General features: G+C 51.1%; 2 protein-coding genes and 1 pseudogene across 3 annotated transcripts in view; 2 read left to right on the top strand and 1 right to left on the bottom strand.

Moving 5' to 3' along the window:
- LOC308050573 (olfactory receptor 14A16-like) overlaps window positions 1–25,401 on the top strand; it is a gene marked incomplete at its 5' end in the record, with an annotated part of 276,539 nt that overhangs the window by 121,423 nt on the left and 129,715 nt on the right. The gene's annotated exons all lie outside the window — the stretch shown is intronic.
- Window positions 1,628–25,401, top strand: part of LOC308050706 (olfactory receptor 14J1-like) — a gene marked incomplete at both ends in the record, with an annotated part of 32,231 nt that continues 8,457 nt past the window's right edge. Inside the window, one exon of the mRNA XM_080360856.1 lies at window positions 1,628–1,958. Coding sequence (XP_080216982.1) covers window positions 1,628–1,958 — 331 coding nt within the window. The remainder of the gene's footprint in view (window positions 1,959–25,401) is intronic.
- LOC308050602 (olfactory receptor 14A16-like) lies at window positions 18,384–19,675 on the bottom strand (annotated as a pseudogene). Its single transcript has one exon. The product of its transcript is annotated as an olfactory receptor 14A16-like (transcript).

The raw sequence follows: 25,401 nt of genomic DNA, 5'->3' as shown, positions 1-25,401 counted from the left end.
CAGAGGGGTCATTAAATCGCCCTGGGCTGCTCCTGTGCTGCTGAGCTGGGCTGGGCTCCTGGGACACAGGGAGCTCATGGCAGCGGCAGCGCTGCAGAGAGACAGCTCTGCCCAGGAGCAGCTCCTCTGCACACGCAGCAGGGCTGAGGGCTCTGCCTGGGGATCTCAGCAGACGAGCAAGGCAGAGAGAGATTAAAGGTGGTCAGGACTGGAGGATGACTGAGAGCTCACTGGAGGAGACACCTTTGCAGTCCTTGCCATGGTAAGTCTCTGGTGCAAGGCAGTGCAGCTGTAGCTCCTGGAGGCATCTCCTGAAACTGGCACAGGCACAGCTTGTGGGATCTGTAAGGACAAGGCTCTTGTCAGGCCATGTTGAACAGCTGTGAAGCTGGGGGAGCACCCAGGGGTGCCCAGGGCTGTCCTGCAGAGCAGGGTCCCTGCACCCCAGGGCTGTGCCGGGCAGGGACTCTGCCGCCTGCCAGGGTCAGCGCTCAGCCTGCCCGGGAGATCCCATGGCAGCAGCTGTGGGGGGAAGGAGTGACCCCTGGCAGGGCAGGCAGGGAGCTTGTGGGGTTGAAGGGGGCTGTGTGGGTCAGGGCTGCTCAGAGCTCCAGATCCCCCCACAGACATGGCACAGGGTCCTTCTGAATAACGACATCAATACAGGAACAGTTGCAAGGGAAGGAGTCTGTGCTTTCAGTTTTCCACTCTTGCTCGTCTGGGTGTGCAGTGGGAGATGGGGTTTTATTTCTCTCTTTGGAGAAGACACTGAGACCCCAGTTCTCGTTAGGACGTGTCTGAGCTGCTCCTGAGCCCCTGCACACACAGAGCTGCCCCTGGGCAGTGCCAGGAGGTGTGAGCAGGACAGAGCTGAGCACACAGGGGGTGGGACGGGATCTGTGACACTGACAGGGAGCAGACCAGGGACAGACACACAGCTGCAGGCAGCACAGACATGGGCAGGGAGAAGGAGCTCCTACCAGATATGCCAGGGATGGGATTTAGGATCCCTCCTACCATCCCCTGCAGTGCAGACACATTTCCCAGTGCAACCCCTGGTCTCCTCTCCTCCCCAGCAGACCCTCTGCCCCAAAGCCATGGGGTCCAGGTCACGAGTCTCCACCTCAGCAGCTGGACCTCCAGGTGAAGGGTTCCTGCAACGGGGTACACAAAAAAGGTGCTAAAAGTACTTGCTCTACAGTTTTGTTATGTGAGTGGCAGCAGCACAGTCGGGTCAGGAGAAGGTTCCACAGCATGCCCGTCTGCCTTTCTGTCCTTGCTTTATTTTCTGGTAGCACTGCAGTGTTCTACCCTGTTTCTCCACCTGTCCCTGGTGCTTGTGCTCTCTGGGGTTGGGGTGCGAGTGCGGATCAGTTTTTGTTCTGACATCAACACAGGGGGTCTTGACCCAGAGGTGTGTTCGTAGTATATAGATGCCCAAGCTGCATTTTAACCTGTGTTAAATTGTTATTCAGACTTAGTAGAAAGAGAGAATGAGCGGAAACATCTCTCCATCAGGAAGAGGGTTTTCCATCAGAAACAGCATGTTTATTTTCCCCAGAGAATTTTCCCCTAACTTGTCACTGTCTTTCCTCCTTGCACAGATCCTCATGCCCACAGGCAGCCAATGTCCAATAGCAGCTCCATCACCCAGTTCCTCCTCCTGCCGTTCGCAGACACACGGGAGCTGCAGCTCTTGAACTTCTGGCTCTTCCTGGGCATCTACCTGGCTGCCCTCCTGGGCAACGGCCTCATCATCACCACCATAGCCTGGGACCAGCACCTGCACACCCCCATGTACTTCTTCCTGCTCAACCTCGCCCTCCTCGACCTGGGCTCCATCTCCACCATTCTCCCCAAGTCCATGGCCAACTCTCTGTGGGATTCCAGGGCCATCTCATACTTGGGATGTGCGACACAGCTCTTCTTGTTTCTCTTCTTGATCACAGCGGAGTATTGTCTCCTCACTGTCATGTCGTACGACCGCTACATTGCCATCTGCAAACCCCTGCACTACGGGACCCTCCTGGGCAGCAGAGCTTGTGTCCACATGGCAGCAGCTGCCTGGGCCACTGGGTTTCTCAATGCTCTGCTGCAAACGGCCAATACATTTTCACTGCCCCTGTGCAAGGGCAATGCCCTGGGCCAGTTCTTCTGTGAAATGCCCCAGATCCTCAAGTTCTCCTGCTCACACTCCTACCTCAGGGAACTTGGGCTTATTGTGGTCAGTGCCTGTTTAGGATTTGGCTGTTTTGTGTTCATTGTAGTGTCCTATGTGCAGATCCTGAGGGCCGTGCTGAGGATCCCCTCTGAGCAGGGACGGCACAAAGCCTTTTCCACCTGCCTCCCTCACCTGGCCGTGGTCTCCCTGTTTGTCAGCACTGCCATGTTTGCCTACCTGAAACCCTCATCCATCTCCTCCCCATCCCTGGACCTGGTGGTGTCTGTTCTGTACTCGGTGGTACCTCCAGCAGTGAACCCCCTCATCTACAGCATGAGGAACCAGGAGCTCAAGGATGCCATAAGGAAACTAAAGATTGTTTGCTTTCCAAAAGCAGTCATGAGCTGACCTCTTTCTTCTGCATGTTACTTGTAATATAACTCATAAACAGCTCATCCTGAGTTTTGTAGGGTTTTTTTTGTTTCCTTTGGTTTTAGATTTTCTTGGTTTTATTAATGCTGTCCACAAGCAAAATAATTTATCATCTTATGTCTATGTCCATATCTACCTGTCTTATGTGACCCATAATCTGTGTAAATGCAGAGCTGTACTCTCTGTGTGTTTAAATGAAATAAAGGACCCGGCACTGCCTTCTTTGCCCAGAATCCTCTCTCTGAGATCTCTGGGGCTGCAGGAGCCATTTCTGTGTGCTGAGAGAGAGTGAGCAGGAGCCACCCTGAGCTGGGTCTTCCTCCCACCCTGACCAGCATGCACCTGCGGACTCACCCCATGGCCCTGGGCACCACAGCCCACTTGCTCTGCAGAGCAGCACCGCCAGGTCACAGCTGTATGGAGCGTGGGAAGGGGGGCAGGAACAGCTGGCCAGGTCAGCATAGCTCAGCTCTCTTGGGAAAGGGCTCTGTGGGGAGACGGGATGTTCCAGGAGAAGAGTGGGGCACTGTATGTGTACAGGAAAGACATGGAAAGAGAAACCCTTTGCTGCAGGTGGCAGCTTGGGGCAGGTGGCCCTGGCACTGTGGCCACAGGACCTTCCTGAGGATCCCCTAGGCCAAATGTCTCATGCTGTCCTGGGGAGCCAGTCTGGACCTGGGTCTGCAAGCTGCCTGTGCTGGAGACCCACTCAGCTTGCCGGCTGGATGGACATTCTCACTGTCCTTCATTCTCACTGGTCCCCACTGCTCTGGGACCAGTTCCAGTTCCCGTGTGGCTGCTCTGCGGGCTGGGCTGGGGAGAGGGCAGGGGGTGGCACAATTCAGGAGGGGCTGGGAGGGCTGAACTGGCAAATGCCCCAGAGAAGAAAATACCAGTGAAGGGCTGAAGTGTGTGAGTGTGCAGGGCTGGCACACAGCAGGGTCCTCTCCCAGCCAGGCCTCCTGGGAGAGCCCCGAAGCACCAGCAGAGCAGGGGCTGCTGTGTGCCCATGTTCATGGGACAACCTGGGGAAACTGGCCCAGCACAGTCACCACAGACCAGCCCCTCAAAACCACCATTTCCAGCACTTGCCCTTCACCCCAGCTGAGAGAGTTTGTTCATGCCTCAACACAAGGACACTGAATGAGTAAGTCACAAGCCAATGTTTCCACTGTATGGATGAGATATGAAATGGATATCATGCACATGAGGTGAGATGAACCCGACTCAGTACAAACACCATCAGCTATTCTTGCATGTTCCATGAAGGCCTGAATGCAGCACTAGGATGTGCTGCCTTGAACTGAGGTCCCCATGTCCATTCCTCATGACGTGGGACATGAGGATGGCCATGCCTAAGGATCTGGACATGCTGGATCATGTGACTGAGGCCTGTTGTGTGAGGCTTAACAAAGCCAAGTGCTGGGTCCTGCACTTGGGTCACAACAACCCCAGGCAGCACTAGAGGCTCAGGGAGGAGTGGCTGTAAAGCTGCCTGGTGGAAAGGGATGTGCGGGTGTTGATCGATAGCTGCCTGAATATGAGCCAGACTGTTTCCAGGTGGCCAGAAAGGCCACCAGCATCCTGGCTTGTATCAGGAATAGTGTGGCCAGCAGGACTAGAGAAGGGATATTGCCAATGCTCTCAGCATTTGCACCAGGGGAGATATAGATCAGATATTAGGAAAAAAATATTTCCTGGAAAGCGTTGTCAGGCATTGGAACAGGCTGCCCAGGGAAATGGGGGAGTCACCCCCCCTGGAGGGGTTTAAAGGTGTTTAGACGAGGTTCTCAGGGACATGGTTTAGTGCGAGAGCTGGGTTATGGTTGGACTCAATGATCCCAAGGCTCTCTTCCTATCAGAGTATTCTATGATTCTATGATTCTGCCTCAGATGAGAGTCCACAAAGCCAACTCAGTTATGGACACCTGGCACAACCCTGACATTTGTGTGCGTGACTCTGGGAACAAACCCCACTGACCCAGTGAGATTCACCTCAGTTGCCCTGTGATTCTGGATTGTGTTTTCAAAATGACAGTGCAATCAAGGAGGTCCTGGCATCCATCAAACCCATCTTCAAGAAAGGCAGGAAGGAGAATGGGGAGAATCACAGGCTGCTCAGCGTGTCTCTGTCCCTGGGAAGGTGATGGGACAAGTCCTCCTGCAGCCATCTGCAGGCACTTGGAGGACAAGAAAGAGACTTGTGAACCAAAATGGGCGAGGGAAAGACAGGCATGTTGTGTGTATGAAATCGTGCCAGGCCTTGGACATGGTCTCCAGTGGTGTCCTTATAGACGGATTGATGCTGTTTGTGCTGAAGAAGTGGATGCTTGGTGGGAAGTTCACTGAAACATCAAGCCCAAATATCATCTGGGATGCAGTGTCCTCTGTGCAGTTAGTGTGTCATCCCCCAGTGAGCAGCATTTGGGCCAAAACTGCTGAAGGTCTTTATTCTCCCTTCTGTGCTGTGATGGAGATGATGCAAAGCTGAGCGAAGACCTTGAAGAACCTCACCTGGTCACCTGCTTTGGGAAGGAGAGTGAAGCAAGAAGATGTTTGGGGTTCTCTTCAAACCCACTGACTCTATGATTCAAAGATTCTTTCCCAGGACACGTTTTTGAATTGAGAATATTTGCAGAAAAAAAAAAAAAAAAAAAAAAAGAGGCAGAAGAGGAGATAGAAATGATGTCAACATAAAAACAACAGTTACTGCAAAGAAAGCTTCTCCACTCAAACATTTAGAGGGAAATGCATTTGTTTAATTTGATACAACAAGCACACTATTATCTGGTCAGGCCCTGGGATATGGGGAGGTGGATGGATGGGTTCGGTGTTATGAGGTCAGTTGTGTCTCAGACACTCATAATCCAGGCGGAATCCTGTGGCTGTGGAGGGACAGTGGGGTCAGTTCTGTGTCTGGAGGTGACAGCCCAGCAGCAGGGACATGGCTGGGAAAGAACCTCTGCCCAAGGGCCCACAGGTCTTACCCAGGAAGAGAGACGGGTTGTCATGTCCATCCCACCTGAGAACATGATGGGACATGGTCAGAGACATGGTTGTTTCTGTCAGAGAAGCTGAAAGGATAGCAGCACTCATGGGATTTAGGAGATCATGGTGAGGTGACTTCTCTCTGGTCAGGTAAAAGACCACAAGAAGCCTAACGGGTTGGGTTCCCTGCATGAAGGGCAGTTTATGAGATGGTCGAGCTTTTCTTGATAGTGGGAAGAAGCAGGAAAGAGAAAAAAAGAAGTCTACTTGGAAGGTGAGGAGTGAATATGAGGAGGAAGAAATGTCACTGGAAGGGCAGTGCTGTTGGCCAAGAGGTGACCCAGAGGGAGCTGGATCAGCCCATGGTTTGTGTTCCAAAGAGCAGACGGTGAGGGTGCAGACACAGCAGTGAAGGTGCAGAAATGCTGGGGTGAGAGCAGGTGGGGAAGCGAGATGGGTGTCTGCAGCCTGCAGGGAGAGAGGCTGGAGGTCATGGCTCCTCCTTTCTGCTTCAGAAAGGAAACCAAGGGTTTTCTCACCATCAGAGCTGAAGAAAAGACTCAAAGGAGACCTCATGGTGGCCACAGCTTCCTCACAAGGGGAGAAGAAAGGGAAGGCACTGATCTCTCTGGTGACTAGTGAAGGAGCCCAAGGGAATGGCAGAAGACGTGTCAGCGAAGGGTCAGGTTGGACATGAGGAAAAGGTTCTTCCCCCAGAGGTGCTGGACACTGAACAGGCTCCCCAGGGAGGTGTCACGGCCCCAACCTCACATTGTTCAACAAGAGACTGGACAACGTTCTGAGACACACGGTGTGACCTGTGGGGTGTCCTGTGCAGGGACAGGAGTTGGACTCCATGATCCTTGTGGGTCGTTCCAACTCAGAACATTCTGTGATTCTATGAAACACTAGGTCAAAAGTCCATGTTTTCATTGTGCAGATGAGTTGTAAACACACACATCATGTGCATGTCCACTGTGTGCATGTGGTGAGATGAACCCAAGGGAGCACAAATGCCATCAGCTATTCCTTGGGGTGCCATAAAGGTCAGTGGGACAGAGTTGGTGTTCAGGACTCTCTTCCAATCTGCATTATTGCAGGATTCCTTGAATCTTTTCCTTGGAGAGCTCTTTCATGTCAGAATAGAAAGGGGAAGGAAAAAAAAAGGGAGAAGTAGAGATGTAAAATGCCCCAGAGTAAATACAGCAGCTCCTCTGAGGAACGTTTCTCCACTCAAACCCTTGATAGGAAATCTATCAGATACATTGGATGAAAGCAGCTCAGTTTGATCTGCTCACACACTGGACCACAAGGAGGGTGATGGTGGGTACGATGTCGTGTGGTCACTTGTGTCTCAGGAACTCATAGTCCAGTAGGAACCAATGGGTGTGGAGGGCACTGTGAGGTCACTTCTGCCTCTACAGGGGATTGGCCAACAGCAGGAACATGACTGGCAAAGGACTGTGAGTTCACACACACAGACGAGCAATGGGGCCCAATCAGCATGGCTTGATGAAAGATCCTGCTTGACCAGCCTGATCTCCTTCTGTGACAAGGTGACCGCTGAGCAGATGAGGGAAAGTCTGTCGTGGGCAGTGAATGCGCCACATGGGCTGTGGGTGTTGTGTCCTTAGACTGCAGTGAAGCCTTTGACACCGTGTCCCACAGCATCTCCTGGAGAAGCTGCAGCTCATGGTCTGGATGGTGTATGTGCGATGGGTAAAGAACTGGCTGGAGGTCATTTTAGAGCCATTTGTCCCCTTCCTGTTCACATGGGCGTCCCATGAATGCATCACTGCTCTACCCCAGTGTAGACAGGCACAAGGCCTTCTCCTCCTGGACCTCTCACCAATGCCACTGGTTTCTCCAGCACCCTCATCCTGGACTGTGGGATGCCCAGAACAGCCCTCCCAAGACAGTTTGTCAAAGTCTTTTTTCTACTCCATCCTCACATCCCTTCTCAGTCCCCTCATGTACAGCTCAAGGACCAGAAAGGTTGGGTACAAGCCAGACATTGAGAAAAATGGTCAGGAAAGCTTTGAGGTGCACAGAGAGACCATCACCATGTTGGCAAGCTGCTCTCTCTGAACAGGCCCAGAGGACCTGGACAGCATTTGCTGTGTCCCAGAAACTCACCTGGAAGGTTGGGATATGGAGAAAAGGTTTGGTCTGGGAAGGGACAGACAGGGGCTGGTGGAACTGGCTGGTGTGACCATGAGACGTCTCTCCAACACCTCAGAAAAGTCCTGGCTCTCAGGGAGGCTACATGGTCCTCTGAGAAAGAAAATAGCAAACATGACTTATCATGGAATCATAGAATAATTGTGGCTGGAAGAGACCCTTAAGATCATCGAGTCCAATCATAACCTAAATCTGTCACTAAACCATGTCCCTAAGAGCCCCATCTATCTGTGTTTTAAACACCTTCAGTGATGGTGACTCCACAACCTCACTGGGCAGTCTGCTCCATTGCTTCAAAACCCTTTCCCTGAGGAATTTCTTCCTCATATCCAATCTAAACCTTCTTGTGTGCAACTTGAGGCCATTTCTTCTTGTCCTATCACTTGTTACTTGGGAGAAGAGACCAACACCCACCATGATAAAACCTCCTTTCAGGTAGTTGTAGACAGCGACAAGGTCTCCCCTCAGCCTCCTGTTCTCCAGGCTGAACAGCCCCAGCTCCCTCAACCGCTCCTCGTCAGACTGGTGCTCCAGACCCTTCACCAGCCTTGTCACCCTCCTCTGAACTCTCTCCAGCACCTCAATGTCTTCCTTGCCATGAGGGGCCTCAAACTGACCCCAGGATTCAAGGTGCAGCCTCACCAGTGCCCAGTACAAAGGAGTGATCACTTCTCTAGTCCTGCTAAAGCTCTGATTGAATCAAGGCTTGAACACCTTGGTGTGACCCAGTTGGTGATGGGTTGGACTGCAGACTCCTGAGGTCCCTTCAGCCTCAGTTCTCTCCTGATCCCATTGTGATGTTGGGCTCTGTTTCAGACTGGAGCAGAGCAGGCGATGATGGGGCAGGACCCACCTGTGCTGTAGGTGACCATCTAAACCAACATCCCAGCCAGGGAACCAGCCAACACCTCAGTGTGACTCGCTCTGGGCAACGTGTGAGGAGTCCTGGGCAGGGCAGGTTCAGAGGGCATGGGGCGCTGTGCAAGACACAACATGATCTTGGCTTCATGCTTGTAGGGCCATCACATGTCAGTTAATGTCAATGACAATTGAAATAAGAGGAACTGAAAACAAAGATCCAAAGCAGAGGAAGGTCTCAACATGCTTTTTTTTGGTTTCTTTCGTGTGGTGTCTTTTTTTTCAAAAGGAAAGAGTTTTCCAGAACTGGGATGGATTTAGGACACAAATGTGTTCAGCTGCAGGGACACAAACACCTGGTGCCAGTGTAGATGCCCCGGGAACCCCTGCCCAGGCTCCACCTGCACTGCAAGGTGCTCTGGTCTCCCCAGGTCCTATGTGATAGATGCCAATCCCAGGCCAGCACCTCAGGTACACTGGAGCCCTAAAATGGCCCTGGCTGTTTAGGGTGAGACAAGTGATGACTGATGTCTGCCTGGAAACCTGCACTTTTTCGATGTTGTTTTTTTGTTTTGGTATTTTTTTTGGTTGGTTCGTTGGTTGGGTTGGGTTTTGGTTTTGGTTGTTGTTCTTGGTTGTTTGGTTTGGTTTTTTTTTTGCATTGGTTTGTGGGTGTTCTTGTTTATTATGCTTGGTTTGTTATTTTCCTCGACTGGAGATTTTTGTTTAGTTGTTTTTTCAACATATTAAAATTTAAAAGAAAAAAGCCAAAAAGGGAATTATGAGGAAGTGCACTAAGGGTAGGAGAAGAAATATTTGTCTTCCCCTGTACTTCTATTACCAACACTCTCTGATTTCATCTCCCTCGTCATTCAGGAGTTCCCACCTCTCCTGATTCAATGTCCCTGTCCAAGGACAACTTTCCAGCACTGTCTGGACGTTTGCCCTTCCCAGTGCTCTCAGGTTTCTCCTCTACTTGCTCTTTGGTCATTCAGTGGCCTCTCAACTGTCTGGTTTCTGCTTTGAGCTTCAGGGAGTTACAAACTTGCCCCGTTCTTCAGAGCTCTAATTGACATGGCAGTCAACACACTCATTGTGTTTATTTCTATCCTCTCCTGTCTCTCTGTCTAAAGCAGTTCTTGTGTGGGTGTCCCTTGTGGATGCTGGACCTCATCAGATCCACTTACACACACAGCTGAGGAAAGTGTTTTGCTGTTGATTGAACTGTGCAGTGTTTGCACAGGAGAGCAGGTGGAGCTGGTGCACAGGAGCTGCAGCATCTCCTGCAGAGCTCAGTGGAGAAGTCTGATGGAGGAAAAGTGATGCAATCTCTGGTGGCCAATGAGGGACTCGGCAGACTGGGGGTGGGGGTGAGAAGCCAGGTTGTCCATACAGTGTCCAGCCTCAAGGACTGTTCTCCTGCCTGTCCAGATGTCTTCAGGAGACCCTCTGGATCAGTGTCCATTGTAGAGTGCTGCTGTCACTTCTTCTATACACTGGAAAGTGATTGAAAATACCCTTGAAAGAACAAGCCCTCCTTTATGAAATCTTCTTTGAAATCTTCATCATTAAGTGTCCCATTGGAACCTCTACAGTTAGTTCTGCAAGTCTTGAAGATTTGAAGGAAATTACAGAAAGAAACATCACTCGTTAGGGCTTTCTGTGTTTTAATGAACCCCATGGTGTATTTGGTGCTGAGTCCAAGAAACTCAGATACCAAGCACAGACTGAAGAATCTGCTCAAGAAGTCCAAGCCAGAAGCAAACTCCAAAGTACCTTGAAGCATTAATGGCCCCACTGAGGGCTGTTACTGACAAAGCCTCCCAGGGACTCGTTAGAGCAGATAATTGGAGGTAGTGATTGCATCAGGCACAGGCAAAGTGCAGCAGCTCTGATGCTGAGAAAGCCCTTGGTTTGTCTGATGAAGGACAATGGCCAAGCCTTGAGCCCCTGCCCCTGGAAGGGAGATCCTGTCCCTCACGTGTGGCTCAGGGCTCTTCCTGGGGCTGTGGGGAGTGCGATGCCCAGTGCAGGACAATGGTGTGACACTCCCTGGGGGTGCAAGGAGGCAATGGGGTGCCATGGCCATGACAACCATGTGTCTCCTCTTAGGCCTCGCTGGCAGGGACATCAGCCATAGCCAAGGGGACAAAGACCGTGGCTCTTTCAGGGACATCCAGCCTTCCCAGCACCCTTGGCCATGTCCACCAAGGTCCATCCTGCACTGTCCCAGGCCTGTGGCTGTTTCCCCACAGGCTGCAGACACCCCATGCGCTTCCCCACCTTGTTCTCAGCCCAGTGTGTCCCTACCTGTGCTGCTGTCTCTCCATCCTCACCAGCTGTTCCTGGAAACACAGAGTCATGACTGATCCAGAGTCCTGAATGAACACAGCACTGTGCTCAGAATGACATTTCTTTATCCTGAGCTCCACTCTGGATCTCCAGAGCTGCAGTTTCTGATGATTTTCCTTCCTCATCATTTTCCTTCCTCATTGCGCAATAACAACAAAAAATTAAATATTGACACCATCTTGGAAAGTGATTTTCAAGATTTCTGAAGCTACTACTGTGCTTTCTTGTCATGGTTTTACAACAGCCACCAACTAAGACCATGAGAGCTGCTCACATCCTGCTCCCAGTCCCCAAGGAGTATAAGGGAGAGAACTGAATGGGAAGGGAGAAACTTGTGGGTTTAGACAAAAAGTTAATAAGACAATAAAAGTAATACACTACCACTAATAATATACGACAATATACATAAAGTAAAATATATGACACTCAGTGCAATTGCCCACAGAACTCCCACTGTGCTGAACAGGCAGCCCAAAAGAAGAGAGCACCCTGGTCCTGAACAGCTGATCCAGGCAAGAGAAAGTACAAGTGCAAAAGGCAGAGAGGCCCAAGGGCCAACTGAAAAACTGGAAAACATCGTAAAACTGAACTAACAATGAACTCCCAATAGAATGGAACTTCCAAACAGAGCTAACCAGTGTAGCCGGAAAACCAAAACTAACGGGCAGGAAAATACACCTCCAGCTTTATAGTGAGGATGACACTAATGGTAGAGAATAGCTCCTTGATTGACCTGCATGTCAATCAATGTGTTGTCTTGTCTGTGTCCCCTCCTACCAATTTGCACCTGCAGCTGCACTCCAGAGAAGTCCTTGGTTTCACTGACAATAGTCCAGGTAAATTAAATAGAAATAGATAAATGAAATTAAGAAAATATACTCAGTGCCATCCCCCGTGTAACTCCAGTCACACGGAGCAGCCAGTCCTGCAGAAGGGAGCACCTTGGTCCTGAACAGCCCATCCCAGCGAGAGAGAGCAAAAGGGCAACAGGCAGAAAGGCCCAAAGGCCAACGGCAAAATGGCAGAACGGCAAAAGGCCGAACTGACATCGAACTCCTGACAGGATGAAACTTCTGAATGGAACTGACCAAACCAGCTGCAAAACCCAAAGTAACGGATGTAACAAGCCCAAAAGCCGGCTCCAGCTTTAGACTGAGCATGGCGCTAATCATAGGGATTATTTCATTGATCAGCCTGCATGTCAATCCAGGTGCTGTCCTGTCTGTGTCCCCTCCTGCCAATCTGCATCCACAGCTGGATGGCCAAAGAAGTCCTTGGTTTCCCTGACCACAGCCAAGATACCAGTGAGTTCTGACATTCCTTTCATAGCAAATGGCAAATACAGTAAAGCTGCTAAAAGACAAAATGAACTCTACTCCAGGGAAGAAACAGCGTTATCTCATTATTCTCATAGTAAATCTGAACAAAAAACTGTACTGGCTGTGAAGGAGAGAGGTTCAAAATGCATGAAGACAATTAACCCAGTTTCAGTAAAACCAGCACGTTTCCTCAGGCTACCCTTCACCAGGCTAAAGCAGTTTGCGTCTCTCAACATCTCCACACATGACCCAGACTTTCTCTGGCCACATGGCAGCTCCTCCCGTTCCTCCAGAATGGGGAACCTCACACTGGGACACTTGGCTCCAGATGTGACCACACCAGTGCTGAGTCACGATGGGCAATAACTGCCCTTGTCTGGGTGGCCACGCTCCTCCCAGTGCAGCCCAATGTGCTCGTGGGCATGTTCCTGCTCAGCACCACTGAGAACTGGCTGAACATCCAGGCTCAGAGGGTTGTGACCAGTGGCACAAAGCCCAGCAGGAGGTACCATGAGGAGCACTGAAGGACACCATATCCACACCCAACATTTGCTCCTACAGGTGTCTCTTGGGTCCCTTGAACCACCTCAGTGCCAAGGGGCAGAGCACGGCCTGTGTGGGGTGGAGGAGATGGGGTCTGGAATGAGGGTCCAGGGGCAGTTTCTCCTGGTTGTTCAGGCAGTAACAAGCTGGACTGGATATTTGGAGAGAGGAACTCTTCCTAAGGGCCTCCAATGGGCTTGGGGATGGTCTAGATGCATTCAAGGACCTTTAAGACCTCGGTGTAAAAATATGTGGGGCCCAGAACTGCACACAGAACTCAAGGTGAGGCCGCACTAATGCTGTATACAGCAGAATAGTCACCTCTTTTGACCACATGGCCATGCTGTGTTTGATGCACCCCAGGATGGGAGTTACTGTCTTGACTGCTGGGGGACAGTGTTGCCTCCTGTTGACCCTGTGGCCAACCATCACGCCAGATCCCTTTCTGCAGGGCTGCTCTCCAGCCGCTCTCTCCCAATCTACACTTGCACTCAGTGCTACTCTATCCCAAGTGAACATCCAACACTTGGAGTTGTTCAATTTCATGCCCAGTGCTGGGTCCTGCACTTGGGTCACAACAACCCCAGGCAGCACTACGGGCTCAGGGAAGAGCGGCTGGAAATCTGCCCAATGGAAAAGGCCCTGGGGGTGTTGATGGACAGTGACTGAGCATCACCCAGCGTGTGCCCGGGTGGCCAAGAAGGCCACCAGCATCCCAGCATGCATCAGGAATAGTGTGGCCAGCAGGACCTGGCAAGTGATCATCCCTCTGTTCTTGGCACTCATGAGGATGCACCTCAAATCCTGTGTTCAGTTTTGGGCCCCTCACTACAAGAAAGACCTTGGGGTGCTGGAGTGAGTTCAGAGAAGGGCAACAAAGCTGGTGAGGGGTCTGGAGAACAAGTCAGACGGGGAGCAGTGGAGGTAGCTGGGGCTGTTTAGCCTGGAGAACAGGAGGCTGAGGGGAGACCTTATTGCTGTCTACAGCTGCCTCAAAGGAGGTTTTATCATGGTGGGTGTTGGTCTCTTCTCCCAAGTAGCAAGTCATAGGACAAGAGGAAATGGCCTCAAGTTGCACATGGGGAGGTTTAGATTGGATATTAGGAAGAAATACTTCACGGAAAGGGTTTTGAAGCAATGGAAAGACTGCCCAGTGAGGTTGTGGAGTCCCCATCACTGAAGGTGTTTAAAACACAGATAGATGGGGCTCTTAGGGACATGGTTTAGTGCCAGATTTAGGTTATGGTTGGACTCGATGATCTTAAGGGTCTCTTCCAGCCCCAATTATTCTATGATTCCATGGGACGTCATGTTTGCTATTTTCTTTCTCAGAGGACCATGCAGCCTCCCTGAGAGCCAGGACTTTTCTGAGGTGTTTGGGAGACGTCTCACGGTCACACCAGTCAGTTCCACCAGCCCCTGTCTGTCCCTTCCCAGACCAAACCTCTTCTCCATATCCCAACCTTCCAGGCGAGTTTCTGGGACACAGTAAATGCTGTCCAGGTCCTCTGGGCCTGTTCAGAGAGAGCAGCTTGCCAACATGGTGATGGTCTCTCTGTGCACCTCAAAGCTTTCCTGACCATTTTTCTCAATGTTCCGCTTGTACGCAACCTTTCTGGTCCTTGAGCTGTACATGAGGGAGTTGAACAGGGATGTGGGGATGGAGTAGAAAAAAGACTTTGTCAAACTGTCTTGCGAGTGCTTTTCTGGGCATCCCACAGTCCAGGATGAGGGTGCTGGAGAAAACAGTGGCATTGGTGGGAGGTCCAGGAGGAGAAGGCCTTGTGCCTGTCTACACTGGGGCAGAGCAGTGATGCATTCATGGGATGCCCATGTGAACAGGAAGGGGACAAATGGCTCTAAAATGCCTTCCAGCCAGTTCTTTACCCATCGCACATACACCATCCAGGCCACGAGCTGCAGCTTCTCCAGGAGATGCTGTGGGACACGGTGTCAAAGGCTTCACTGCAGTCTAAGGACACAACACCCACAGCCCGTGTGGCGCATTCACTCCCCACGACAGACTTTCCCTCATCTGCTCAGCGGTCACCTTGTCACAGAAGGAGATCAGGGTGCTCAAGCAGGACCTGCCTTTCATCAAGCCATGCTGATTGGGCCCCATTGCTCGTCTGTGTGTGTGACCTCACAGTCCTTTCCAGCCATGTTCCTGCTGTTGGCCAATCCCCTGCAGAGGCAGAAGTGACCTCACAGTGCCCTCCACACCCATTGGTTCCTACTGGACTATGAGTTCCTGAGACACAAGTGACCACACGACATCGTACCCACCATCACCCTCCTTGTGGTCCAGTGTGTGAGCAGATCAAACTGAGCTGCTTTCATCCAATGTATCTGATAGATTTCCTATCAAGGGTTTGAGTGGAGAAACGTTCCTCAGAGGAGCTGCTGTATTTACTCTGGGACATTTTATATCTCCAAGGAAAAGATTCATGGAATCCTACAATAACACAGGTTGGAAGAGACCCCTGAACACCATCTCTGTCCCACTGACCTTTATGGCACCCCAAGGAACAGCTGATGGCATCTGTGCTCACTTGGGTTCATCTCACCTCATGCACACACTGGACATGCACATGATGTGTGTGTTTACATCTCATATGCACAATGAAAACATGGACTTTTGACCTAGTGTTTCATAGAATCATGGAATGTCCTGAGTTGGAAGGGCCCACAAGAATCATGGAGTCCAAGTCCTGTCCCTGCACAGGACACCCCACAGGTCACCCCGTGTGTCTGAGGACGTTGTCCAATCTCTTTTGAACACTGTCAGGTTGGGGCCGTGACACCTCCCTGGGGAGCCTGTTCAGTGTCCAGCACCTCTGGGGGAAGAACCTTTTCCTCATGTCCAAGCTAAACCTCCCCTGAGACACCCTTCTTCCATTCCCTTGGTTATTGTTATCGGTCACCACAGAGAACAGATCAGTACCTTCCTTTCCTTCTCCCCTTGTGAGGAAGCTGTAGCCACCATGAGGTCTCCTTTGAGTCTTTTCTTCAGCTCTGATGCTCAGAAACCCCTTGGTTTGCTTTCTGAAGCAGAAAGGAGGAGCCATGAGCTCCAGGCAATGGGAAGGGGGATCCTGTCCCTCACACACGGCTCAGGGCTCTTCCTGGGACCGTGGGATGTGGGTGTGCAAGGCCCAGGGAAGGACAACACTGGGACAACAACCTCCAGCTTCCCCATGGGGCTGCAAGGAGGCACCGCGGCCCCAGTGACATGAAGACAACATGTCTTCTCCTGGGGTCAGTGGCAGAGACAACTGCCCTGGCCAAGGGGACACACACCTGGGTTCTGTGGGTCCCTTCCAGCCTTACAGCGCCCTTTGCCATCTCCACCACACGCTGTTCCACATGGTGCTGCCCCTGCCCCTCTTTCCCTGCAGGCTGCAGACACCCATCTCGCTTCCCACCTGCTCTCACCCAGCATTTCTGCACCTTCACTGCTGTGTCTGCACCCTCACCGGCTGCTCTTTGGAACACAAACCATGGGCTGATCCAGCTCCCTCTGGGTCACCTCTTGCCCCACAGCACTTGCACCACTCGCACTTTGCCATGATCTTCTAAATCCCATGAGTGCTGCTGGCCTTTCAGCTTCTCTGACAGACATGACCATGTCCCTGCCCATGTCCTGTCATGTTCTCAGGTGAGGTGGACATGATAACCCGTCTCTCTTCCTGGGTGAGACCTGTGGGCCCTTGGGCAGAGGTTCTTTCCCAGCCATGTCCCTGCTGCTGGGCTGTCACCTCCAGAGATAGAACCGACCCCACTGTTCCCTTCACAGTCGAAGTCTTTCCACTCAGTTATGTGTTTCGGAGACTCAACTGCCATCATAATCCCATACCCATCCATACCCCTCCTTATGGGCTGCGACCTAACTAGATAGAACTATGCTTGTTTTATCAAACCGGTCAAATCTATTTCCTGCTAAAGATCTGAGAGGAGAAGCATTCTTGACAGGAATGTGGAATGTTGAAACCTTTTCTATGTCCTCTCCTACCTCTTTTATTTCTTATTGTTTTCCTTCTTCCTGGTTGCTCATGGTGAATCCACTACCTGAAGTGCAAAGCCAACCCCACACCCAGAGATGAGATCTTGTTTATTCCAGAGTTGTGCAAGTCTGGATGCTGGAATGAAACCAGCACAACAGATAGAGAAGGAACATCTATTATATACAAGTGTTATCTCTACATTCAGACCCTCCCGGCAGTCCTAAAGAGCCAAGTGTTCACACGTTGGCATATTGGTTACATAATCATTTTACCACTACACATGCTTGTTGAGAGAGGGTCTCGGGCTGAGCCTGGGGCTCCCATCCTGAGGATGTGTGTTTCAGTATTGTAATGAGCGTAAAAGGAGCAAAGCTCAGCTAAAGGACACTTTATGTAGCAGTCTTGAGACAGATGTTAAAACAAGACTCAGCTAATTGTGCAGGCTCCAGAGTGTCTGCGCTGCAAGGACAGTATTCTTTGCAGGTTCTGATTAGGTGTTTTAAAGGTCACTTTTATCTTTGTTATTGAAGCAAGCTGACCAAAACTGAGAGGATTTACATATTTTAGGTTAGCAATTGTTGGATGGTGTTTTTGCTGACTCAGGTTCATGTCACCTCAAGTACATGATTTTCATGCTCACATCTCATCAGTACAAAGCAAACATGAACCTCTCACCTGCTCATTCAGTGTAATTCCATGAAGAGACAAAGACCTCTGAGCTGGGGTGAGAGGCCAGTGCTGGAAATGGTGGTTGTGAGGGGCCAGTCCATGGTGATTGACCTGGGGCTCCTTCCACGGGGTGTCCAGTGCACAGGGGCACAGCCCAGCCCTGCTCTGCTGGTCCTGCAGGTCTCTGGCAGGAGCCTGGCTGTGAGAGGACACTGCTGTGTGCCAGCCCTGCACACACACACTGTTCAGCTGTACAATGGTGTTTAATTTGGGGGCACTTTCTTGGGCATGTTCTTGAAAGAATTTTTAAGAAGTCCAAAGTCTTCTGACACTATCCCAAAAAGATCACTGTTCTTTATAGAATTACTTTTACAAAGACCAGCTCTGTCACAAGCAGTGCCCATTGCCTGTCCCTGCCTGTGCCCACAGCACTGACACACAGCAGGACGGTGATCAAGCTGCCAGAGCACTCAGGCCTTGCACCAACACCAGGGATGAGAAGGAGAGAGTGGAGTGGAACGAGAACAGCTCTGGAAGAACAAGCGCTGCTGCTCCCTGGCAGGGCTGCCAGGATGGACTCTTTTACCCTCCTCCCACGAACACAGGAACCGTCCCTGCAGCTCCATAAGGCCTTGCAGGAAGGATATAGTGAAAAACAAGTCACTAAAAAGCCCTTTTTTTGTTTAGAGACATGGAGAGTACGGCTTCTCATTTATGCAGCCAACAGTTCTAAAAGAAAAGCAGACAGTGAATTAAGAAATGGGATGACAACATTATCACAGTAAAAAAACAACCAACAACAACAGAAAATCCAGATGACAGGTTGGGCCTGTAATTAATTACTCTAAAACTCCTATGTAGAAGTAGATGGGCAGTTTAATGCTTCAGGAAATTGTAAGATATGAGTTTCCACAGAGCATCCTTGAGCTCCCGGTTCCTCATGCTGTAGATGAGGGGGTTCACTGCTGGAGGCACCACCGAGTACAGAACAGACACCACCAGGTCCAGGGATGGAGAGGAGATGGACGGAGGCTTCAAATGGGCAAACATGACAGTGCTGACAAACAGGGAGAGCACGGCCAGGTGAGGGAGGCAGGTGGAAAAGGCTTTGTGCCGTCCCTGCTCAGAGGGGATCCTCAGCACAGCCCTCAAGATCTGCACATAGGACACCACGATGAACACAAAACATCAGAGGTCAAAAAATACACTAACCACAAGAAGGCCAAGTTCCCTGAGGTAGGAGTGTGAGCAGGAGAGCTTGAGGATCTGGGGGATTTCACAGAAGAACTGGCCCAGGGCATTGCCCTTGCACAGGGGCAGTGAAAATGTATTGGCCTGTGCAGCAGAGCATGGAGAAACCCAGTGGCCCAGGCAGCTGCTGCCATGTGGACACAAGCCCTGCTGCCCAGGAGGGTCCCGTAGTGCAGGGGTTTGCAGATGGCAATGTAGCGGTCGTAGGACATAATGGTGAGGAGAAAATATTCTGCTACTACCAAGAAGGTAAAGAGAAAGAGCTGTGCAACACATCCTGTGTAGGAGATGTTCCTTGTGTCCCAGAAGGAATTGGCCATGGATTTGGGGACAGTCGTGGAGATGGTGCCCAGGTCGAGGAGGGCGAGGTTGAGCAGGAAGAAGTACATGGGGGTGTGCAGGTGCTGGTCCCAGGCTATGGTGGTGATGATGAGGCCGTTGCCCAGGAGGGCAGCCAGGTAGATGCCCAGGAAGAGCCAGAAGTGCAAGAGCTGCAGCTCCCGTGTGTCTGTGAACGGCAGGAGGAGGAACTGGGTGATGGAGCTGCTGTTGGACATTTGCTTTTCCTGAGCACGGGGCGCTGTCATGAGAAAAAAAAAAATAAAATAAAATAAAAGAGATTGAGAATCCAGGGCAGATTCCTCTTAAAAAAATCAAACCAACTCCCATAGACCCTCCCCTGTCACACACAGACACGCTTTTCTTTTTCTAGGAGAACTTTCTGCAGCACTGCGGGGTGAGCCTTGCTTGGTTTTGGCTAAATGTGCAACCAGGAGCAGGGCCTGTGCCCATGGGCCCTTTATAAATCAGCTCAGCTCTGCAGAAGTGGGTTCTGCTAACACAGAAGGGCTGTCAGCACTTGCTTTCCCAGTGATAGGGAACAGAGATGGTGAAGGCAGTTTAAGAGTTCCACGTTTTTTTACATATCCCCCCATATTGACTGCAGAGTGTTGTTGGGTGTCAGAAACCCTCAGCATTTCTGCTGCACTCAGGGAGAACAGAGCGAGTCCTGCGAGACCAGAGGGTGCCTGTGGGTCAGTGCAGAGTGAGGGCAGCTGCTCTGTCCCTCTGTCCTGCTCCAGCTGCCCTGGGCTGGCACCTTTCTGAGATGGAGGCTGATCACACTCCTATGTTACCCTGAAAAGCCACCAGGCACTGCTGAGAGCAGAGGGACCCACCTCAGACCATGACAGGTCTCACCCTTCCCTAAGGTCTCAGCACCCAACGTTTAGCCCAGGACACACACAGCTCATTCCCCAGCCACACAGACTGCATTGCCCACAGCCCACAGGTCAGAGCAAAGCTGGGACACGTGTGCCCATGGACACACCTGCAGGAAAGGACCCACAAGATCAGGCTGTGCCTCTGCAGCTGAAACTGCCATCCCCAGAGAGCCTGACAGCAAGAACAAGATCCCAAGAGCAGTGACCCAGAGCAGGGGAGCAAGAAGGAAAATGCGGTGAGGGTGGGGGTGAGAGAGGCCAGGGCAGAGGCAGCCGGGCACTCAGACAGCGTCCCCCTTCCCCAGCTGTGCAGCCACCTCCCAGACACCAACAGTGCCGGGCAGCTGCTCTCAGCCCCTGTGCTCTGCCGAGGAACTGGAGCTCTGGCTGCACAGGAGCTGCTTCATGCCTTGGAGCCCCCGGCCCTGAGGGCAGAGGCTTTGCTGGGTGGGACAGGAGGCCAGGGGGCTGCTCACAGGAGGGATCTGACCTGCAGGGGGTCACAGAGACTTTTCTCTCTTCTCCCTCCCATAACAATTCCGGGTTCAGTTTCCTCTCATTTCTGATCATTTCCCTGCTGCCTGGAGATTCTCCTCTGGGAGGTGTTTCCCTGTCCATGTCTGTTCCCTGTCAGTGCTCATAGACCATCCCACCCTCTGTGCCCTCCCCCTGGCCCTACAGATCCTGCCTGTTCACAGGGCACTGCCTGGGGGCATCTTCCTGTCTGCAGGCTGGAAAACAGGACAGGTCAGACTAAAGCTGATGGATCCAGCAAAGGGGACCCTGCTGTGCACAGGCAGAGGAGTGGGGAAGGAATGTCATGAGCCTTCTGGCAGATGTGCTGATCACTCAGGGTTGCAGTTCAGGAGTCTCAGTGACTTGTTTCAGCATGAGGGCTCATTTTCATTTTATCCTTTCCTGCACCCCCCACCCCTTGGAAGAGGAAACTAAAAAGACAGACTCAGCAAAGCTCCTTATCTGTCTGCTAATCCTTGCATTGATCTTCTTGTTGAGGCATCCCCTTGGAAAAATCCTGGGTGTGATCTGGATGTGTGGATGTGTGAGAAGCCCTGACCCACACAGCACCCTCTCCACAGCAGAAGGACCTTTCCTGCCCAATAGGGTTTGCTCCTTCCACCACAGCTTCTCCCCTCAGTGTTGCTGGGCTGTCCCGGGCAGGCTGAGCGCTGACCCTGGCAGGCGGCAGAGTCCCTGCCCGGCACAGCCCTGGGGTGCAGGGACCCTGCTCTGCAGGACAGCCCTGGGCACCCCTGCCTGCACATTGACATTTACACCCCACAGCCACCCTGGGGAGAACGCAGCATTCACGTCTTGTCACTGACAGTGCAGAAGGCAATCCCTGCTCTGCAGCACATCCTCCCCTCTGATCAAAGAACCTCTGAGAGCTGTACTTACATCTCTTGCATGCTCTGCAATGTGACAGCTTTCTGAGATCCTATCATGATTTGCAGATTCAATGCCCTGCAGCCACAGGCTTCATATCTGAGAGGATTTCATTTCCAGTGACCTCTCAGCATCCTCCCAGCCCAGACTGCGTTTCCCTCTCTGTGCGTGGCTCCTGTGCCCTCGGTGCTGCAGGCAGAGCCCTCAGCCCTTCTGTGTGTGCAGAGGAGCTGCTCCTGGGCAGAGCTGTCTCTCTGCAGCGCTGCCGCTGCCATGAGCTCCCTGTGTCCCAGGAGCCCAGCCCAGCTCAGCAGCACAGGAGCAGCCCGTGATGTCCCTTTCTCTGTCCCCTCTGGGCTCCTCCAGGTGTCCCTGGGGCACCAGGGGCAAATCCTTGAAACAACCTGAAGTAATCAGTGATGTTGATTCTCTCTCCTCTGAAGAGACACATCATTGTTTTCTTTGTATTAAACAATGAATTAGTATGAGAATCAACTTTTCTTGTCCCATCATTAGACAGGACACCAGCAATATTACAGCAAAGAATCTAATACCTCCAAGCTGGGGGAGGAATATCTTCAGTTGAATGACTTCAGGCATTTTGTTCTCATTTTATACTCCTAGGTCTAGGGAGACATTCATCAGTCTATGGCCATGTCATGTCTGTGCTCTGATTCAAAGCCTTTGCCCACATGGGCTCTTGGACACTTGGTGCCAGGTTTCTTGTGCAGGTCAGAGCTGGGCTGGTGCCACAGCTGGGGTGGCTCAGCCCAGATGTGAGGCCATGTCCTCAGCCAGGGACCTGACTGGGGAGCTGGAGCTGTCAGTGCTGCAGACAGAGCTGTGACACGGATGGAATGAACTGCCAGGCAGGGTGGCAGGAGTTAGTTCATCTAGTCTACAAGGACAGCAGCAACAGTCCAGATCAAAACCCACTCTAAACATGTAAAGAGGTTTACGCAAGGTGGATTGTGCCTGTCCATCCTCTTTGCTTTCTGTGAGGAAACGACAGGGTTGCTGGATGTGGGGACAATAGTTATGGTATTTTACTTGCAAGTCAGCAAGGCATCCATCATCATCCCCTGCAATATTCATGTGTCCAAGGCAGGATATTATGGTCTGCTTTGATGTTCAAGTAAATGGCTATAAAGCAAGCTGGATATTTGGGCTTAGAAGGACAGTAGATAAAAGGAGAAACTTTCCAGTCCTGAGGACAGTCCAGCACTGGAAGCTGTTTCCCAGGAGTGCGCACTCACTCTGTCCCAGAAAGTGACCAAGATGTGTTTGGATAAAGCCCTGAGCAATCTGGTCTGACCCTGCTGTGAGCAGGAGGTTGGTCAAGACACCTCCTGAGGTCCCTTTGAGCCTGAATGACGCTGTCCTTCCTTCTTCTTCATGTTGTCCATTTAGGGACAGCTCTCAGGTGCTCCCTGAGCACAGGAATAATTCAGAGAAGGTCTAGGGCTGCATTACAAGTGCCCCCAAACAGCCCTGACCACAACTTTTGCATCCTTTTTCTTTTGCCCTGACCCAAAATCTTCTTTTTTGCTGTCCTAATGCCTTTCCAGAAAGAACTGCTCGTCTTGTTAACCCCTTCAGAGCAGGTTGTTCAAGAGGTGTCAGCATCCATGTACAGAGTCTGCACATCAGCCAGACATCAAATCCCTCATTACAGAAATGGAGACGAGGCTCTTGACCAGCTCCTTGCACCGAGCAATTGGCACAACTTGTCCGCTGAGATTCCAGGGAACATCTGAACTTTAGGAAAGCGAGAATTTTTAGTCCTCTCTGAGCATCCTGGTTCATCTCCTGACCCATGTGGTGCTCCAGGCTGTGAAGAGAATCAAAATCAACCTCTTGACAGGGGTAGTTCCATTTCACATGGTGCCAAACAGGGCCAACAAATGGGGCTTATAACTCCAATGTCTGCTGCACAGTTGGGACTTTAGAGATTAGAAATATAGGGAATGATGTTGTGTCAGTGCACACCATATGAAGATTCTGGCTTCCTTTGTGCCTTTTCAATAAGCTGGGATCTGTTCCTTGGCTTTCTATGGCTACAAAGGAAACAACTCCCCTATGCCACCTGGCCCTCACACCAGAAAAAGAAAGGAGAAAATGTATGGAAGAGGGATGAACTGGGAGAAATTCTGACCAACAGGGGTATTCTTTCAATAATAAAAAAGGTAGAAGTGAGAGAAAGCACTGTTCTAAGAACTTCATACAGGAGGCCAACTACTGAAACACAATATGTGTTTTGAGAAGTGAGAACGACTGCTGGGAGCTTTAGTTCCTCACCATAACCAAGAATACTGAGTGTTATGTTGCTATTATTAGTGATAGTACCACTATTGAAAAACATCCTTGAGCACGTCGCTGTCATCCCTTGGCTCCAAAGCTCAGCCTGCCCAGTGTTTGACAGGACTGCTTCAAACATCTGTGACCCAAGTCTTTTACACAAGGAAGGGAAAAACTTCCAGTGCAGGCACCAAACCAGTGCCCAACCTGCCTGGAGAGCCAGGACCGTTGTGTCACACAAGAGCCACCCTGGACAGAAGCTACGGTTAGTGAGAATTGAAATTATTTAAACTCCAATCATAGAATCACAGCATTATAGAATTATTTAGTTGGGAAAAGACACATAAGAACATGAAACTCAAACATAAGAACTCCACATAAGAACTCCAACAATAAACCATATCGCTAAGTGCCACATCTCCATGTCTTTTAAACACGTTCAGCAATGGAAGCTCCAATCCTGAGCTGGCAGGACACCATTGGCTGCAGTTGGACATAAGATACTGGTCATGGCGGTGAGTTCAGCCCTCGCTGGCAGAATGTCTCACACCCTCACTGAGGAGGGCAGGGGGCTGGGAGATGGGAGCACGTTTCATTTTCCAGATCCCAGCACAGAGCCCAAACCATCCTGCCCTTGGACTCTGGATCCCATTTCCTGAGATGCAAAGCTCGTGGCCTTCTGAGGGTAATCATGTTAAAAGGCATGAATATTCCTTCAAGTGTTTGTGTAACATGTATAGGAATGTCAGTCGTATATGCTCATATTTACATATTTGTAAAATAGTACACTGCATCTGTGGCAGCCCCTCTGGCAATGACAATTAAATAGGTATTTGCACTATAAGGCTCCATAACTCATCCACAAGAACACATCTAAGTGGTTTAGATGACGGGTGGTGCAGGGTGCACTGTTCAAAATGGCCCACGGGTGAGCAGGGGAACTAAGGGCTGTGTCCCAGAGCATGGCCACTGGGACCCCATTGCTGGGTGTCTGGAAGAGAAGGTGACGGGGTTTGCCCAGGGCAGGTTGTGCCTGTCCATCCTCTTTGCTTTCTGTGAGGAAAGGACAGGGTTGTGTACGTGGGCAGAGCAGTGGTCGGCTGTTACCTGGAAGTCAGCAAGGAATCCTGAATCATCCCCCATAATATTCTTGTGTCCAAGGTAGGATATTATGGTCTGTGTCAGTGTGCAAGTAGATGGGTAAAACCAATCTGGATGGTTGGGCTTGGAAAGGTGCTGTAGAAAGGGAGAAACTTTCTAGTCCTGAGGACAGTCCAGCACTGGAAGCTGTTTCCCAGGAGTGCGCACTCACTCTGTCACAGAAAGTGACCAAGATGTGTTTGGATAAAGCCCTGAGCAATCTGGTCTGACCCTGCTGTGAGCAGGAGGTTGGTCAAGACACCTCCTGAGCTCCCTTGGAGCCTGAATGACGCTGTCCTTCTTTCCCCTTCATGTTTTCAAATTAGGGAGAACTCTCAGGTTCTCCCAGACCACAGAAGTAATTCATATGAGGTGCAGGGCTGCTTTACAAGTGCCCCAAAACAGTCCTGACCACAACTTTTGCATCCTTTTTCTTTTGCCCTCAGCCAAGATCTTATTTTTTGCTGTCCTAATGCCTCTCCAGAAAGAACAGCCTGTGTTGTTAATCCTTTCAGAGCAGGTTGTTCAAGAGGTGTCAGCATCCATGTACAGAGTCTGCACAGCAGCCAGACACAAAT

The sequence above is a fragment of the Nesoenas mayeri genome (genome assembly GCF_963082525.1).
Source record: "Nesoenas mayeri genome assembly, chromosome: 29".
Taxonomy (NCBI): domain Eukaryota; kingdom Metazoa; phylum Chordata; class Aves; order Columbiformes; family Columbidae; genus Nesoenas; species Nesoenas mayeri.
Note: the sequence above shows the minus strand (reverse complement) of the source record. Positions and strands in the feature narration are given on the sequence as shown.